At 38.6% G+C, this 20,137-nt stretch overlaps 1 protein-coding gene across 4 annotated transcripts in view; it reads right to left on the reverse strand.

Annotated features, from left to right (window-relative positions):
• LOC126171916 (ATP-binding cassette sub-family C member 10) overlaps positions 1–20,137 on the reverse strand; it is a 395,604-nt gene that overhangs the window by 67,747 nt on the left and 307,720 nt on the right. For all 4 annotated transcript variants that reach the window (XM_049920838.1, XM_049920835.1, XM_049920836.1 and 1 more), the window contains 3 exons: positions 14,259–14,428; positions 6,126–6,345; positions 2,017–2,208 (listed from right to left, as the gene is read on the reverse strand). In XM_049920838.1, coding sequence (XP_049776795.1) covers positions 2,017–2,208; positions 6,126–6,345; positions 14,259–14,428 — 582 coding nt within the window. The remainder of the gene's footprint in view (positions 1–2,016; positions 2,209–6,125; positions 6,346–14,258; positions 14,429–20,137) is intronic.

Consider the following 20,137-nt stretch of genomic DNA (forward strand, 5'->3'; position numbering starts at 1 on the left):
TGCTGTAATTCATTTTCAGTGATAGCAGAAATGAATTACCACACAACATCCTGGTTAATCAATGGGCTGTGCCATTTTGTATTGGCAGGAGCACAAAAATGATTAACGGTTAAAAAAAAGATACATTGCCTTGGCTATGTGAAAGTGTGCGCAGGATGCTTACAATACAAGGATGTAGATGGGCTAATATAACAACAAAAACAACCAATTATTCATAAAATTATTTAATTGGATAGATAAGAAATCTACTTTCCAAGCGATGGCAGGAGGCACGCCCACCCACACACACATACACACATACACACACACACACACACACACACACACACACACACACACACACACACACACACAAAAGACTGTTGTGATTGGCAAGCTTTCGGAGCCAGTGGCTCCTTCTTCAGGCAGAAGGGCTGAAGGGGAAGGAAGAATGGTGAAGGAAAAGGACTGGAGAGGTCTACAAAAAGATGTAGCTTTTAGGAACATCGCCCACAACTGCAGGTCCCATACGGTAAGTCTCCCCTGAGGAAGGAAAGAGTCTTTTGTTCTCATCCCATATGGTAAGTCTCCCCTCATCTGTGGTTCTGGGTGACTTTCCCAAAATCAACCCCTTTCACAGACCTCTCCAGTCCTTTTCTTTCACTCTGTACTGCTTCGAGAATTTCCGCATAAATTCCAGAACCATTCATCCTTCTACTGTCTTGAACACACGATATTTTAAAAATAAGTGTGAGAGAATGTACATACTCTGCAGACACGTTTGTGTGTGCAGGCTGGAAAGGAGTCACAAGCACAAGGTAGACGCGATGGTCGAATGGCATCGACAAGTATTTGCCGCTCGTGCCACGGAAGCCGTATGGGAAGGGCAAGAAGTAATCATGTAGTATTCCTTGCTGTTTTAGTGTCTGTAATTACTGTTTAAAGAAAAATGAACAGTTGATTATATACATTTAATTGAAGTTCAGTGTTGGACTTGCTAGAAATAAGACATGTTCATAATTATGTGGTTGCAAAAACTATGCTAAAAATGTATCTAATCGAATCTAATGCTAGACAAATCAGTTGACTTGCAAACAATCGAATATTTATGTGAGAAGTGGTGAATTTGTTCTTTGTGGTAGCTGAAATATACCAAGGCTAAACTAAAAGTATTCTGCAATTATTCACTTATTTCAAGAGTAGAGAGAGAGAGAGAGAGAGAGAGAGAGAGAGAGAGTGAGAGAGAGAGGGTCTGATAAATTCCCGTAACCAGCATTACTCTTTAGAGAAGAAGGTTTTGGAGATCGACGTAGCCAGCTATCCAGAGAAGAATATCAGCTGTGCATATCAAGTAAGTCAACTGATGTGAGAGAGGTGTGGATTTTGCTTGCACAGTATTAGAACCCTTCTTTCTTCCCCTTCAACCTTTCAGCCTAATGAAGGAGCCACTGGCTCCATAAGCTTCCCAATCACAACAGTTTTTTATGTGAGTGGGTTCTGCCGCAGCTTGGTGAGTAGATTTCTTATCTATCCAATTAAATAAAGGATATGGTAGGTTATCTTTCATATCTTCCAGAATTATACTTAGGGAAAGAACCCAGTCACTGAAAAGGCACTGGAAGAATGTGTTGACCCACGAGGGAACTACATTAAAAACAGTCCATTTTTACCTAAAGCACAGTCTTTCACTGCCGTGCATAGCTTTTAATAAAATGTTGATGAACACTGTATACTCACAAACACCCAAAATTTCAGTATATTGAATTCAAATTCCAGGATAAACGCTCTCAAGCCTATACTGAAATATTGAGACTAATAGTATACAACTTGAACTTTAATTCAAAAATAATAATAAAATTAAAAACTGGCAGGAAACAGTGTACTTAATAAATCAATATTTAAGTACAGAATTTAGTGAGGGTGTACAGATAATATGGAATGAGCTATTTACTTCAAAATTCAAGTGTTGAGTACATGTGCAGGAAGAGACAGATATGAGGCTATATTACAATTGTAAAAGTATTTGTATTTATTTACCTTAAAGTAGAGAGACTAAGGGAAGCAGTATTTACACGGTCTATAGTGATTCTCCCTGAAGAAGGATCTGTTAGACGAAACAGTGCTGCCAAAAGAGAGCTTTTTCCTGCTCCAGTGCGTCCAACCACACCAAGTTTTTCTCCAGGTCGAGTCTCAAAGCTCACTCCCTGGAGTGAAGCTACAACATCCTCCCTACAAAAATACAAGTTTTACAATTTTTATGTTTTCAAAATTAGGACTTCAAACTATAAATCCATCTATTTTGGGAAAGAATGTAAAACATATGTACATCAAAAAGATTTCAGTGTTATGGTAGAAAACAGACATATGATTACTGCTTGATGAACATTTTTCAGTATATTAATACTCAATAATAAAGTTTCCCATCCTACCACGAAACAGCTCAGTGGACTACAATTACATTTATTTCAAACTGCAGAAATAACTCTCAATGCATAGATGAAGTTCCAGTCTCTGTCAGGATGGAGTGTGTAGACAGCATATAAGCTCCATTAACAAACTTAATAAGTAGTCCTATATTTCAGATATTTTCTGGAGTACCTAAAAGCAAGCACAATTTGCATCCTTATTAAAGAGAGGTAATGCGGAGAGTATCGAAAACCACAGGTGAGTTTTAATACTGTCTGCATTCCCAAAAATAACTGAATCAATCCTTAATGATAAAGTAGTTAGTCACATGAGTAAATACAACCTTTCTAGTGAAGCACAGTTTGGTTTCTGAAGTGAGAGAAGTACAATACTGGCCATTACAGAGTTTACAAAAATGGTACTTGATGCTTTTGACAAGAAGGACTGGGTTACAAGAATATCCTTACACTTGTTAAAGGATTTTGGCACTATTAACTATACTACACTGGTAGTCAGCAGCTAAAAAACACACATACTGTTGGACAGAAATAATTACAGGCACAGATGGATGACATGAAACACAGTATATATGTAATAGAGGTGGAGTGGTATATTTACAATGACAAATGGTACAGATTTCACCACATGTGAAAACAGGAAACCAGATAAAATAATATTCGTGCTTGACACAGGTCAACCCCTCAACATAAAGGTTGATATCGGACTCTCAGTATGGAATATGCCCTCCTCAAACACTAATGCAAATTTTGCACCTATTACTGGTGTTGGCTACCAAATTTTTGAGTAGTGCTTAGAAGATAATGTCCCACTCCTCTCAACAGGCAGTTTCCAGTTCTTGCACTATTCAGGGAGTTGGTGTCCATTGAGCAGATGTATTCTGCCAAGAACATCCCAGGCATGCTCTATAAGGTTTAGGTCCAGGGAGTACAGAGATCATTCCATATGTTCAATGTCATCATACTCCAATGTGTCTGACACCTCAGCGGTTCCTGTGTGGGAGGGCACCATCATCCATAGACAGACAGTAGGGACCCACCACACTCCTAAACAGTTGGACATGATCCAGAATAGTTTCCCTGCAATACTGCTGTGCAGTAATGATACCTTGTGCAAAGATATGCAGTGGTGTTCAGCCACTGTGCATAATGCCTGCCTACACCATAATGCCCAGGTGCACCACATGAATTATGTTCATGACCATTCTGTGGTGTGTAATGTGTTCCCCTCTCTCTTCTCACTAACTAACAGCCACAACCACTTGCCACAGTGAAGCATGATCTGTCAGACATAATCATGTTGGATCACTGTTGCTGACCCCAAACCAAAATAACATGCTTCCTACACGAACGAACTCTTTCTCAAAATGAGGGATGCATTTAAAAGTCTTCTGAGTGAGCAAACCATCATGATTTAATCACCGTGAAATGGTTCTGGCAGTCACACATACCAGTGGCGACTGCAGGGTCTGCAAGGGTGTGCCTAGGAGTGAAATGTCTGTTCCTTTTCCCCACTAGGTCTTTGTATCAATTCTCTTGTGATGTATTAGTACACCTATGACCAACAGAATACTTTTGCAAAGCATTTCCACCTTCATCAGCCTTTTTTAATTGTGAGATGGCAGTTTTGAACACACCCATTACTGTGGCCACAATAGTGGCACTTTGAACGCCTTGAGCCATCCAGCTGGTCATCCACAATTATAAGCATTCAAATGGCATCTTGCAGACATGCTGTACAGCACAGAATATCACACAACAAACTTTGTCAAACATCATATTGCATGAACCGCTGAATGAATACAGAGCATTTATGCATTTAACACATCTCGTCTTCTACATTTCCTTATTATAATTTTGGTCACGCTTTCCACAGCAATTGCAGTTGTTCTGTAGCAAGTGTCAGTTTTTCCTTAACAACTGTCAAGCAGAGTACTAAACAAGCTAGAAGCGTTAGGTGTGTAAGAGGAATACAAAACAAATGACTCTAGTCTTAAGTGGAAAACAAGGTGCAAAAGGCAGATATAACTTACAGGTCTGCTGATGATAAATTTCTAGTAAAATAATTGTCAGACAAGAAATACACATTATGTTTTATGCAAACTGAAGGTGAATGGAGAGAAAGGAAAAGAATAGGAAAGAATTATTGATGTCAGCTGCATTGAGACTTTAGGCAGACTCAGTGGTGATGAATGAAAATGTGTACTGGACCATGACTCGAATGCAGGATCTCCTGGTTACTAGGTGTTGCATTAACCGCTGCACCATCTGGGCACAGCGTTTATTGCAAATGTGCAGACTATCTCGGTGCGGCCTCTGGCTGACCCACACTCTGACCTAGCACCATCTACCTGCAGTCTGCATCCATGTCCTCCACGTTTGCTACTTTGAGACTCCTGAGGGATGTTGACATGTCCAAAAGAACAGATACCACACATTCATATAACCGAGTAACCTCAAAGGGCTATGAATCCATCACCTTCAGTGCAAATGCACAATCACATTTGACCTCCTGCAGGTATGTCAAAATAGCAAACATGGAGGACATGGATGGGAATTGCAGACAGGTGGCACTAGGTGGAAGTGTGGACCAGCTGAGGGACATAACAAGATAGTCTGTGCAACTGCAATAAAAAATGTGTCCAGATGGCACAGTGGTTAACGCAACTGCCTAGTAAGCAGGATATCCCAGGTTTGAAGCCAGGTCCAGCACACATTTTCAGTCATCACCGCTGATTCCACATGAAGTCCTGATGCAGCTAGCATCAATAATTATTTCCTTTCCCTTTCCTCACATCCCCTCTCCACCTTCAATTTACGTAATACATAATACACAGCTGTGGATTCTGCATGGTTTTTGTTCTTTTGAACATGTCTAATATAACAGACACCATGCATTCATATAAAAGAAATATATAAACAAAGGTGTCCCTCAGGGTAGTGTAGTGGGTCCAATTCTGTTCTTCATATATATCAATGATATAGTCAGCATTTTACTATGGAACATACTCAATAATGTAATGGTGACTTACAGAGATATGTAAATTTACAGATTTGTTTCCTTGTACTCCATTTAGTTTATAGAGAAGTTTTACTTTTTTTTAGTGTTACATATAATTTTCCTGCATTTGGGTTTTAGAGTGGTGATGATGCCTTTCAAAAACTTGGTTGACAAAATTGAATAAACAAAGTATAGAGACACAAAATGGTTAAGAGTAAGGCTCAACTGTCTCAGTAGCTTTGTGCAAATGGTTGTAAAAATAGACATTTAAAAAAATCTTGCTAAATAGTCGAAGACTATGGACAGGTCATCACCATTCATCTTCAACACAGAATAGATAACAAGAAGCAATTACAGCAGTGTTGTTCACTTCAGAAATAATGTAATGTTGTCAAGTATATACAGAAGGAAATATCATTTTATATAGCACAATGAGTACCATTTGTCATAGTCTCCTCTCCACTTTTACTTATAAGAAATAATACCACCACAACATCCAATGTCAGTGTCACAAAAGTCATGAGACTCCCAAGTACTGCAATAACTAAAGTCTCTTAACAGCAGATATGCTTGTAGTTTGTCAAAACAAATGTCGTGAGGTATATATCAACTGCTGATAGTTTTATGAAAAAGCAGTCACATCTCAGTTACTGTAGCATCCAAATATCAATTCATTTGATAGCATTTATAAACTGCAGCTATAGAGTTTTAAAGGTGTTCACCTGTAACGCAAGACAACACCATTGAAGGACACAACTCCTTGAGCTGGCCACCCATATGGTGGTTGTTCACCACCTTGAGATTCCTTCTCAACACTTTGGACATACTGCAATACTCGTTCCACAGCCACCATTTCACGTTCTGTTTCTGCAAATGCATTTGCAACACCACCTAATACACCTGTTGCTGATAGAGCATAAGATATGGCAAGTCCCACCAAACCTGAAATGAAATAATATAAAACAACAGAGTTAGTTTCAAATGCTTACTGTAAGATAATTTCAAGCAAGTAAGTTTTGCTGTTTCATTTACTCTCATGTCTTGCTTGAAAACTGGTTTTTAACATAATATTAATCCACATAATAAATATATGAAATACAAATTACATGTAAATCTGTTTGCCACGAGGCAAAATATTTTCAGTAATGCCATTGTACTGGGCCATGACATACAATTCATTGCCCTCTTCTGAATCTTTTAGGTTGTTCCTCCTCAAATTTCTTCCTCACATGTCAATTACTGTGCTGGGATCTTCTTCAGATCTCTTCTGGTGTCCCTGGTTAATTTAACACTGTTAAAGACCTGGTTAGTTTAACACTGTTCAAGACCATTCACTAATAAAAAGGAATCTTCCCCAAATTTGTTTTGAAGAATTGGAGTTCTTGGGTGACATTTTTCAAGCTGTTATTGTTTAGAAATCATTATTGGGTAGATACTGATAACCGGCAGTGAAAGAGATGGATGGAAAATTTTTACCAAAATATTATGATCGTGCTGCCTAGGTGGCTTCCTGGCAGCTGTTTCCATTCCCTGCACACTATGGTTAGGTATTTACTTCAATTATTATTATTATTATTGACTTTTTTTCTCAGACTTAAGTCTGGTTAAAAATGGAACGTGACGCGGACCTCGGTCAAGCGTGACTTCCTTGTAACTGTATGGTATATGTTATATTGCATTTAGGAACTTTCGGGTAATTGAACAAGTATCAATAATTACAGATTTTTGTAATTGTATATATATGTTTGGATGTAGCTGTATTGCATTGATGTACTGGTGAATATTGTGAGGTATGACTCCTGTAGTTGATAGTATAATTGGGATAATGTCGACTTTATCCTGATGCCACATGTCCTTGACTTCCTCAGCCAGTTGGATGTATTTTTCAATTTTTTCCCCTGTTTTCTTCTGTATATTTGTTGTGTTGGGTATGGATATTTCAATTAGTTGTGTTAATTTCTTCTTTTTATTGGTGAGTATGATGTCAGGTTTGTTATGTGGTGTTGTTTTATCTGTTATAATCATTCTGTTCCAGTATAATTTGTATTCATCATTCTCCAGTACATTTTGTGGTGTGTACTTGTATGTGGGAACGTGTTGTTTTATTAGTTTATGTTTTATGGCAAGTTGTTGATGTATTATTTTTGCTACATTGTCATGTCTTCTGGGGTATTCTGTATTTGCTAGTATTGTACATCCGCTTGTGATGTGATCTACTGTTTCTATTTGTTGTTTGCAAAGTCTGCATTTATCTGTTGTGGTATTGGGATCTTTAATAATATGCTTGCTGTAATATCTGGTGTTTATTGTTTGATCCTGTATTGCGATCATGAATCCTTCCGTCTCACTGTATATATTGCCTTTTCTTAGCCATGTGTTGGATGCGTCTTGATCGATGTGTGGCTGTGTCAGATGATACGGGTGCTTGCCGTGTAGTGTTTTCTTTTTCCAATTTACTTTCTTTGTATCTGTTGATATTATGTGATCTAAAGGGTTGTAGTAGTGGTTATGAAATTGCAATGGTGTAGCTGATGTATTTATATGAGTGATTGCTTTGTGTATTTTGCTAGTTTCTGCTCGTTCTAGAAAGAATTTTCTTAAATTGTCTACCTGTCCATAATGTAGGTTTTTTATATCTATAAATCCCCTTCCACCTTCCTTTCTGCTTAATGTGAATCTTTCTGTTGCTGAATGTATGTGATGTATTCTATATTTGTGGCATTGTGATCGTGTAAGTGTATTGAGTGCTTCTAGGTCTGTGTCACTCCATTTCACTACTCCAAATGAGTAGGTCAATACTGGTATAGCATAAGTATTTATAGCTTTTGTCTTGTTTCTTGCTGTCAATTCTGTTTTCAGTATTTTTGTTAGTCTTTGTCTATATTTTTCTTTTAGTTCTTCTTTAATATTTGTATTATCTATTCCTATTTTTTGTCTGTATCCTAGGTATTTATAGGCATCTGTTTTTTCCATCGCTTCTATGCAGTCGCTGTGGTTCTCCAATATGTAATCTTTTTGTTTAGTGTGTTTGCCCTTGACTATGCTATTTTTCTTACATTTGTCTGTTCCAAAAGCCATATTTATATCATTGCTGAATACTTCTGTTATCTTTAGTAATTGGTTGAGTTGTTGATTTGTTGCTGCCAGTAGTTTTAGATCATCCATGTATAGCAAATGTGTGATTTTGTGTGGATATGTTCCAGTAATATTGTATCCATAATTTGTATTATTTAGCATGTTGGATAGTGGGTTCAGAGCAAGACAGAACCAGAAAGGACTTAATGAGTCTCCTTGGTATATTCCACGCTTAATCTGTATTGGCTGTGATGTGATGCTATCTGAATTTGTTTGGATATTAAGTGTGGTTTTCCAGTTTTTCATTACTGTGTTTAGAAAGTGTATCAATTTAGGATCTACTTTGTATATTTCCAAAATCTGTAGTAACCATGAGTGGGGTACACTATCAAAGGCTTTTTGGTAATCAATGTATGCGTAGTGTAGGGACCTTTGTTTAGTTTTAGCTTGATATGTCACCTCTGTATCAATTATCAGTTGCTCTTTACATCCTCGTGCTCCTTTGCAGCAGCCTTTTTGTTCTTCATTTATAATTTTGTTCTGTGTTGTATGTGTCATTAATTTCTGTGTGATGACTGAAGTTAATATTTTGTATATTGTTGGTAGGCATGTTATGGGGCGGTATTTAGCTGGGTTTGCTGTGTCTGCTTGATCTTTAGGTTTCAGATAGGTTATTCCATGTGCAAGTGTATCAGGGAATGTGTATGGGTCTGCAATGTAACTGTTAAATAACTTAGTTAGATGTGAATGTGTTGAGGTGAACTTCTTTAGCCAGTAATTTGCTATTTTATCATTTCCAGGGGCTTTCCAATTGTGTGTAGAATTAATTGCTCGGGTGACTTCATGTTGCAAAATTATCACTTCAGGCATTTGTGGTATCATCTTGTATGTGTCTGTTTCTGCTTGTATCCACCGTGCATGCCTGTTATGTTGTACCGGGTTTGACCATATGCTGCTCCAGAAGTGTTCCATGTCTGTTATGTTTGGTGGATTGTCTATTTTAATGTGTGTGTTATCCATTGTTTGGTAAAATCTCTTTTGGTTTGTGTTGAATGTTTGGTTTTGTTTCCTTCTATTTTCACTTTTTTTGTATCTTCTAAGTCGTTTGGCCAATGCTTGCAATTTCTGCTTTTTTTCATCTAATTGCTCTATTGCTTCTTGTTGTGAGATTTTACCTAACCTTTTTCGTTTTTTGTCTGATATTTCATTTCTTATAAATTGTGTTAGCTGTCCGATGTCTTTTCTCAGTTTTTCTATTCTGATCTGTAACCTGTGTTGCCATGCTGGTTTTGTGCGTTTCTTCTGTGTGTTGGTTTGTTCTGATCTCTGCCTAGTGTGTATATTTAGTGTAGTGAGTGCTCCTATATAAACCAGTAGTTGTAACTCTTCCATAGTTGTGTTTTCATTTATTTTGTTGTGTATGATTGTGTTGATAGTTTTTATTGTTGTTTCGACTTGTGGGTTATTTGGCGGTCTATGCAAGAATGGTCTAATGTCTGTATTTGTGTCTTTGTATTCTATATATGTCAGCTGAAATTTCTCTTCTATATCTAACACGTGTGTCTCTTCGTGTTCTATTTGTGCTTGTTCTGGTGGCTGTCTTAAGATTTCGTTTTCCTCTGATTGTTTAATTGATGCGTGTTGGTCTTTGTTTGTTTGCTCTGGGATGTTTGAGTCCATTACTGTGTTTTCTTCTTCTTCTGATTGCACATTATTTTGTTCCAGTATTTGTTGTACTTGTTGTTTGATGTTTTCTAATTCTGACTGGGGTATCCTGTTATTTTTGATTATTACACGGATCTGATCAGCTAGTCGTTGTTCTGTTAAAAATTTTAATTCCGGGTATCTGGTAATAAATGTTGTGTATACTTGTGATCTGTATCCAGTTGTGTTGGTTCCTAGGTTTGTTGCTTGGTAATAACAGAACATGAGGTGTCGATTTACTTCATCTGACCATCTCATCCTCTGTCTTTGTTTTCCTTCTAGGGTGGTTGCAGGAAGCATATCCTGCAAAACACCTCTATTCGGATTTAAATCATTTTCCATGTGGCTAGCAGTGTCGTTACCATTGTGGGCGGGCATAGGGTTCAAGCGTCGTCCCCGACCATGACGGCGCTTGTCCGAGGCTTCTTTAGTTCTGTCCTGAACCAAGTAATCACACTAAAAGGGGGGTTAGCCCTATTAGTGGTTTGTTCTTTTCGTCGCCTTTTACGACTGGCAGAACATACCGGAGGCCTATTCTTTTCCCGGGCCTCCACGGGGGTTATTATTATTATTATTATTATTATTATTATTATTATTATTATTAGTGGTTTAGGGTGCTATAACGCAAGGTAATCAGCAACCTCACCTGAAATAAGAACAGGCAATATCTCATTAAAATATATATATCAAGTTGTTTCATTACACAAGTATTAAAAAACAACATTCACATTGTGAGATTCATGAAAGACCAACTGTAAACTCAGGCAGAACACAGCAAAATAACTAGATAAAATCAAAGGTAAAATACCAGCAAAGACACAGTTAAAAAGGGGACAGACGACTATGGTTGTAGGACTACTTAAGTACAATGGTGACCAAAACACTCTGCAACACATTAAAATCTGACACTCAATATATTGAGAAGAGACATCACACAAAATCTTACAATGTAAACAACAGTTGCCTCATTGTCAGTTAAAATAGAGGGCATGTTCTGTTGGAGACCAACGTATTTACTCCCTTGATTGCAGGAAATCATGAAGCAGAAATCCTGCAGTTGTCATCTCTATTGAAATTACTTTTGTTCTTGGTCTTTACTTGTATATGTTTTACATTCTCTAGCTAGCATTCATATAAGGGGGCAGTAATATGAAAATGAGACTGGTGGGGAGGGGGGAGCAAGTAAACTGTCTATTAATCATGATAACTGTTCCTATATTTATCCCATTATGAGACACTTTGGTCAATGCCTTCATTGAAAAGTATTTGTGGTTGCCTACGGTACCATGATTGCACCCAGGCATGCACCTCTTCATCCGAAGCAAATCATTGGCCACAAATGTCTTTCTTCAGGTTTCTAAAAATATGGAAATTACATGGGGAAATATCAGGAGTATATGGAGGATTTGTAAGGGAGTCCCAGTGAAACTTCTGCAATGTGCTTGAAACAACCTAGGCAACATGTGGGCCATCCTTTTATTGTCCTCTCACTTTTGTCCATATAGACACTGTCACAACCACACACCACTTTAAAGAAATCAAGTAACCTTTCATGGGTTGCAAAAAGTCTTTTATTTTGTACTGACAGAAAAATGTGATCTTCATACAATTTTTTGAAGAATTTTCCTTATGCAGTCAGTGACTCCGTAAACGAAAGGTAACCTTACAGAGTGAGAAGGAAGAGGGCTGGTTGGGGGGGGGGGGGGGGGGGGGAGATGGCAAAAGTGAGTTCTTGCAAATGATGTCATGGAAGAGTGGACTGGGAGTGGCAGACAGAACAGATGAAGAGTCTGTGGGGAACAGGGTGTGGGCTGCAGGATGAATAAAGTTATGGTTCCTGAGGCAGAGCAGGAGGTGGGTGTGAGGCAGGGGCTAGTGTAGAATAGGGCCAGGAAGATTTTGGGATCAAACGATGTGTTGTAAGGGCACATAACTCAGAGACACTGGTGTGTGTGTGTGTGTGTGGGGGGGGGGGGGGGGGGGGGGGGATGCAGATAACAAGGGTTTTGTAGAAGCCATTGACACTGAGTAAGGCATGCAAGGCCTCAGACATGGGCAGCAGGTTCAGCTCTCGTTTAGCAAAGTAACTCTGATTAATCAAAAGTACAATAATTGAATCCTGGTCATTTTATGTTCACTCTTTTACTCACAATGTTACATACCCTTACACTCCTTTGAACAACTAGATTGATTTTAAGTGTCATATAAACATTTGAAGCAAATAAATTTGCAGCATCAAGAACATCTAATGAATGCAGTCCTTGACCAGCTACATTGTTCCTCACCAAGACTAGTCTTAAAATAAAGCACTGTTACTTGGAGTTGTTTTCATACAATAAGAATTAACATTTTAATTCTTCACTACACCAAGTTTTTTGAGACATTTATGCATCTCCCACATTATTATTCATTTTTGATTTGTTTTACCTCTCTGATCCCCCTATTCCCACAAATTTTGATAATGAGAAAAATATATGAAAAAACTACAAAATGTTTGTAGGAATTGAACATAGGTCCTCTGTTCCCCAGCCAGGGGTCTCAGCATGCTGCTTGGGTGCTTTCTTCAAAGAGCACTGATTGAATTTGTTGGTATAAAAGTTGCTGTTGTAAGGGTTTCCTTTTCCTGAAACAAGCATTTGTGAATCCTATATACGATGATGAAAAATGCTCAGTGTTCTATTATTTATTAATTTCATCAATATTGAATTGATTGGGCATTATGGGGGGGGGGGGGGGGGGGGAGTAATGAGTGAAAAGAGTCCTTCAATTTAAATGGTACACAAGCAACCTGCACCAAACATGAACTGAATTGGTTGCTTTGTCATGCCTGAGGGCTTCCCCTTGTCAGCAGTGTGTTCCGCCGCTGGGCAGTCACCTCTTCTTGTGGCCACAGTCTGGTGGAGAACTAGTTGATAGTCACACCCACATAAAGTGTGGAATATCCTAACCACAATCCTTCCCACTCCTCAAAAAGTGGTATTCTGCTAACCACAATATCCTAATCCATCCGTACACCACACCCACAGTCAATCCCTGGCCACGAGTCATATCATTGTGAATGGCTCAGGTGCAAGACCTATCCAATAAACCACTAGGCTCATTTTATTCCAGTCCCACAACAGTCTTACTCAATCTTACCAGAAGGAGGGCCATCTATGAAAGCACTCACGTCATTTTTCAGTTTTTCTGCAATTCCTTGCACACTGATGTAATACGTCAGTCAGAACATCATAGACTCAATCTGGTATGACAAACAATTGTGATCCAAACAAAAATATATAAAATTTCACCATGGGTGAGAAGTGTTAGAACTTTGATATGCTCACTAGTGTATAGAAAGGAAAGAAGATATATTAGGGTATTAATATTTGGCAATTCCCAAGGATATGTTACAGGCCCTCCACTGTTCCTGATCTATATAAACAATTTACGAGACTATTGGAGAAGGTCTCATACTGTTTGCAAATGATGCTGTCCTTTACTGTCTTGTAAAGTCATCAAATGATCAGAACCAATTGCAAAATAATTTAGATAAGATATCTGTATGGCGTAAAAAATGGCAATTGACACTGAATAATGAAAAGTGTGTAGTTAGCAACACAAGTAGTAAAAGAAAACTGATAAATTTCAGTTACACTATAAGTCACATTTCTAAAATATTGCAGCACTGTGGAAACAAATAAACACAAAATAAAATAATTTAAAAATAACTTTCTTACTTGCTGAACAGGCTCAACAACAAAAGTGTTTTCTAAAAACCTTCTGTGTCAAATTTGGAATGTAATCAGTGCCATTAAAATAAACTGACTTAGTTAATTTAGCAATTATTCTGGAACGTTTTCTAAAACATTATTTACTGACTGACTTACTGTGGCTTTGCAAGCGGTATTTCAGCATTGGCTTACAAGCCTGAGTGCAGTATTATTTCATACGCTATTTAGAAAAGGTATTTTAACTGTTTTGATCTGATCAAAGATCATAAATGATACAAAACAGCTGAAGACACAATGTTATTAAAAAAAAAGTGATGAAACGAAACACAGAAAATGGAAGACATAAGAAAATGACTTGATTACCAGCATCTGCAGTGCCAAGCTGTCTCTGCACCACTGCAGCTAGTCCAACTCCTCCCACCACAGCGACCCCCACTAGCTGCAACCTTAGCCCCATCCACTGCTCTGCTGCACGGGCAGCCAGCTGGCACTTCTGACTTGCCTCCAGGTGACGATCATTCTCCTCACAAAATCTGCAATAAAAAAAAAAATCACATAAAGCCCTTATTTGTTAATATTCTGACAAAATTTTCTGCAATTTATTCATAAGCCATGGATAGCACTCTAATGTCTTTTAGTTTTTCCAATGGTATTTCTGTGTGTACTACAGTGTGTCAAGCAGGCCTAAAAGTGACTGATTGCTTTACGAAGGCATTGACAACAGAATTATGTGTTTGACTGTAATCATGGCCAGTACTTCACTACAGGAAGTATAATGTGTAGTGATACACTTCCTAGCTTTCAGAACTCATTCTTCCCTCAGGATTAAATACCAATAAAAATCCATTCAAACAGATCACAGTATTGCACATACGCATAGGAAATTTAATGTGTAAACTCTGTTGCAGTCTGAAAGCTTCATTCGATGATGTTTCCAGAAACACTCAAGTTTTATTCACCTTCTGAGTAAGTATGTAGGTAAATTATTTTGTTTGTGCACAGGATAACAGGGTTGACTTTCTGGATATGGAAATATATCAATATAGTAACTGTTGATGAATTCTCTGTCGCATCTCTAGATTAACAAACGGTATATCTAAAAAGAAAGATGATGAGACTTACCAAACAAAAGCGCTGGCAGGTCGATAGACACACAAACAAACACAAACATACACACAAAATTCTAGCTTTCACAACCAACGGCTGCTTCGTCAGGAAAGAGGGAAGGAGAGGGAAAGATGAAAGGATGTGGGTTTTAAGGGAGAGCGTAAGGAGTCATTCCAATCCCGGGAGCGGAAAGACTTACCTTAGGGGGAAAAAAGGACGGGTATACACTCGTAAACACACACATATCCCATGTGTGTGTGTGTGTGTGTGTGTGTGCGCGCGCGCGAGTGTATACCCGTCCTTTTTTCCCCCTAAGGTAAGTCTTTCCGCTCCCGGGATTGGAATCACTCCTTACCCTCTCCCTTAAAACCCACATCCTTTCGTCTTTCCCTCTCCTTCCCTCTTTCCTGACAAAGCAGCCGTTGGTTGCGAAAGCTAGAATTTTGTGTGTATGTTTGTGTTTGTTTGTGTGTCTATCGACCTGCCAGCGCTTTTGTTTGGTAAGTCTAATAATCTTTCTTTTTAGATATATTTTTCCCACGTGGAATGTTTCCCTCTATTATATTCTTAACAAACGGTATCTCGCATTTGATATAATTTGGAAGACTGTTGTATTACCAGCATTTATAACCCCTATCTTGGTCAATCAGCTGCATAACAGTATATGAATGTGTGTTTCTGTAGAGTGTAGTTTATTCATCTCATAATGTACAGTTACAAATGAAAGATTTTTGTACTGGAGACAGATCAAATTACTTAAAAAAAATAAGGTTATAATAATTAACATGTTTCAGCAGACATTTCTGCATGTTTACACGTGAACAATTTAACAAGAACATATATAACACTTACAGTCATTTTGCAATTTGCAATACAATTTATACAATATATTAACAATTTATTATACAATAAATAATCTTCATTGTTTCTTTTCTTTTCAAATTGTCAAACTGTCCTGCATGAATTCTTCAATTGAGTAATAACATTTTTCCACTAGTGTATTAAATAACAATCTTTTTAGTGGGTCAAAGTCCATGTTTAACAGATTTGTGTTATTTAATTTATTGTAAATTTTTAATCCCATGCCACAGAAAATAGTTTTGGATTCCAGAAAGTGCAAAAGTTGTCAAAATCTTTGTTATTTTGGATGGAATACTTCACGTGTCATTATGTGGCGGAAGTAGCGCAAGTTGTGGGGCCCCAGACACATTGTTGCTTGAGGTCTTTCAACACTGGGGCAGCGCTGGACTGTGGATGTGACTACTTAACTGGAATAAAATAATATGTTTTAAAACGCTGATTTTTTTATTTAGCCCAACCCGCTGCATTAAGTGAACAAATATAATGTAACACTAGTATTGGCAAGATGCCAAGCGAAATCATCCCTAGAGAGAGCCAATAAATTAACAGAAAACAATGGCAAGATTTTTTGTAGTGAGCAGGGGTTAGTGCTACAGAGGGGAAAGGAATATAGTGGAAAATGAGTAGGTACTATTGGGAAATGAAAATGAAGACAACAGAGGATCAAAAAATAGGTAAAAAGACAACACCCAGTAACAATGCTTCAATATTGCAGAAGATACTGAATGTAACTGATGAAAAGAGAAATTATAAAAATGTAGCAAATCAAGCAGACAAAAGGGAATACAAACATTTAAAAAATGAGACTGAAAGGATGTGCAAAATGGCTATGCATGAATGGCTAGGGGACAAATGCAAGGATTCCAAAGAGCATATATCTCAAGGGAAAAGATAGAAACTGCCTACAGAAAAATGAAAGAGACTTTTGGGAAAAAGAAAGCAGCTGTATGGATATCAAGAGCTCATGTAGAGAATCAGTATGAAGCACAGGAGGGAAAGCTGGAAAGTGGAAGGAGCTAATAGAGTGATGAAACAATGTAAATGAAATTTAAGACAATATTACAGAAAGGGAAGAAGACGAGGTGGGAGGTATGATAGTGTGAGAAGAATTTGACAGAGCACAGAAAGACCTAAGTCAAAACAAGGCTCTTGGAGTAGAGGACATTCCATTAGAACTTTCTTGGGAGAGTCAGTCATAACAAAACTATTCCACCTGGTATGCAAGATGTATGAGACAGGTGAAATACCAAACAATGGAAAATCCAGGATGGATTGTAACAATATTGTGAGAAGGAAGTTGCTACTCACCATACAGCGGAGATGATGAGTTGCAGATAGGCACAGCAAAAACATTTTCACACTTAAAGCTTTCGGACAATGATCTTTGTCAACAATAGACACACATACACACAGACACACTCAAGCAAACACTACTCACACACACGACTGCAGTCTCCGGCAACTGACACCACACTGCGAGCAGCAGCACCAGTGCATGATGGAGAGTGGCGAATGGGTGGGGGAAATGAGGAAGCTCTGGTGGGGAGGGGGAGGGTTAGTATGGTGGGGATGGTGGACAGAGAAGTGCTGTGAAACCAGACATGTTGTCTACAAGCTAAGCTGCAACCACTGTGCTGCATTGTATGTAGGCATGGTAACCAACAAACTGTCTGTCTGCATGAATGGCCACCGACAAACTGTGGCCAAGAAACAGGTGGACCACCTTGTTGCTGAACATGCTGCCAAACATTATAGTCTTCATTTCAATGACTGCTTCACAGCATGTGCCATATGGATCCTTCCCTCCAACAGAAGCTTTTCTGAATTGCGCAGGTGGGAACTTTCCCTGGAACACATCCTATGTTCCCATAACCCTCCTGGCCTCAACCTTCGTTAGTCACTGTTCTCACCCATCCAGCCCCTTCCCCACTCCCATTCCAGCACTACACAGCTGCCATTCAACCACTACACCCAGTCTTTTTTTATTTATTCCTCTCTATTTCTCTCCTTTTCCACTACTTCCCCCCCCCCCCCCCCCCCCCAAAAACCACACCACACGTCTCCCCGGCCCGCCGCCCAACCTGCAGCACTTCACTATCTGCCATCCCCGCCATACTGTCCCTCCCCCTCCCTCCCCACCACAGCATCCTCCGTTTCCCCAGCATCCACTCCCATCACGCACTGGTGCTGTTGCTCGCAGTGTCGTTTCAGTTGCCTGAGACTGCAGTCGTGTGTGAGAGTTGCATTTGCATGCCTGCATGTGTGTGTGTGTGTGTGTGTGTGTGTGTGTGTGTGTGTGTGTGTGTGTGTGTGTCTATTGTTGACAAAGGCCCTTGGCCAAAAGCTTTAAGCGTGAAAATCTTTTTGTTGTGCCTATCTGTGACTCAGCATCTCCACTATATGGTGAGTAGCAACTTTCGTTCTCATAATATTGTTACAGGTGAAATAACCTCAGAAGTCAAGAAGAATGTAATAATTCCAGTTCCAAAGAAAGCAGGTGCTGACAGGATTGAATATTATCAAACTATCAGTTTAATAAGACATGCTTGCAAAATACTAATATTAATTCTTTAAAGAAGAATGGAAACACTAGTAGAAGTGACCTAGGGGAAAATCAGTTTGGATTCTGGAGGAATGTAGGAATGCACAAGGCAATACTGACCATACGATTTCTCTTAGGGTATAGGTTAACGAAAGGCAAACCAATGTTTCAGTTAGTTAGCTTCATATTCCATGGGTCATTTTGGAAGATAAATAGTAATGGTGTCGAACGAGTCATTTTACATTCACATCACAAATTAATTTCTAAATACTGATAAATTCTGAACATTTATAAGTTCTTTTTGATTTTTTTATTCACTTTTTTACTAGAGATGTGAGTTAGTAATTCCTATTCACCACCTATCACACATTACAGTAATAGAAATACTTGTACAGAACAGAAAGAGTTGTCATGCAGAAACTTTTTCAGCTTGTTTCCAAATTTTACTTTGCTTTCTGTCAGGCATTTTGTGACCTCAGATAAGTGATCAAAAATTTTAGTAGCAGCGTTATGCATCCCTTTTTGGTAGAGAAAGCTTTTGACAATGTTGATTGTGACATACTCTTTGAAATCCTGAAGGTAATAGGGGTAAAATACAGGGAGCAAAGGCTAGTTACAACTTGTACAAAAATCTGATAGCAGTTATAGGAGTTGAGGGGCATGAAAGAGAAGCAGTGATTGAGAAGGGAGTGAGAAAAAGGTTATAGCCTATCCCAATGTTATTCAGTCAATACACTGAGCAAGCAGTGAAGGAAATAAAAGAAAAATTTGGAGAAGGAATTAAAATTCAAGGAGAAGAAATAAAATCTTTGAGTCTTCCTGGCAGATTAAAACTGTGTGCCCGACCGAGACCCGAACTCGGGACCTTTGCCTTTCGCGGGCAAGTGCTCTACCAACTGAGCTACCGAAGCACGACTCACGCCCGGTACTCACAGCTTTACTTCTGCCAGTACCTCGTCTCCTACCTTCCAAACGCAGGAGAGCTTCTGTAAAGTTTGGAAGGTAGGAGACGAGGTACTGGCAGAAGTAAAGCTGTGAGTACCAGGCATGAGTCGTGCTTCGGTAGCTCAGTTGGTAGAGCACTTGCCCGCGAAAGGCAAAGGTCCCGAGTTCGGGTCTCGGTCGGGCACACAGTTTTAATCTGCCAGGAAGTTTCATATCAGTGCACACTCCGCTGCAGAGTGAAAATCTCATTCTGAAAATCTTTGAGGTTTGTAAATCACATTGTAATTCTGCAAAGGACTTGGAAGGGCAGTTGAATAGAATGACAGTTTCTTACAGGAAGATTTAAGATGAACAACAACAAAAGCAAAATGAGGGCAATGGAATGTAGCTGAGTGACACTCAGGGAATTAGATTAAGAAATGAGGCACTAAATGTAGTAGATAAGTTTTGCTATCTGGCCAGTAAATTAACTGATGATAGCCAAAGTAGAGAGGATATAAAATGCAAACTGCCAATGGCAAGAAAAGTGTTTCTGAAGAAGAGAAATTTGTTAACATCTAGTATAGATGAAAATGCAACCAACCACAAAAATATCAGGAAAAAATTCACACAAATTATCGGGCAAACCAAGAGACACTCACAGAAAGATCCAATCGACTCAATAGAAGAAAATTACCACAAAACCAATTCCAGAGACTTTCACAAAATGTTTGGAAGACAATTACAAAAATTTGCCACTCCCACGTTAATCCTGAAAAGAGAAAATGGAAAAATGGCACATAATGAC

Source organism: Schistocerca cancellata, chromosome 1 (assembly GCF_023864275.1).
Source record: "Schistocerca cancellata isolate TAMUIC-IGC-003103 chromosome 1, iqSchCanc2.1, whole genome shotgun sequence".
Taxonomy (NCBI): Eukaryota; Metazoa; Arthropoda; class Insecta; order Orthoptera; family Acrididae; genus Schistocerca; species Schistocerca cancellata.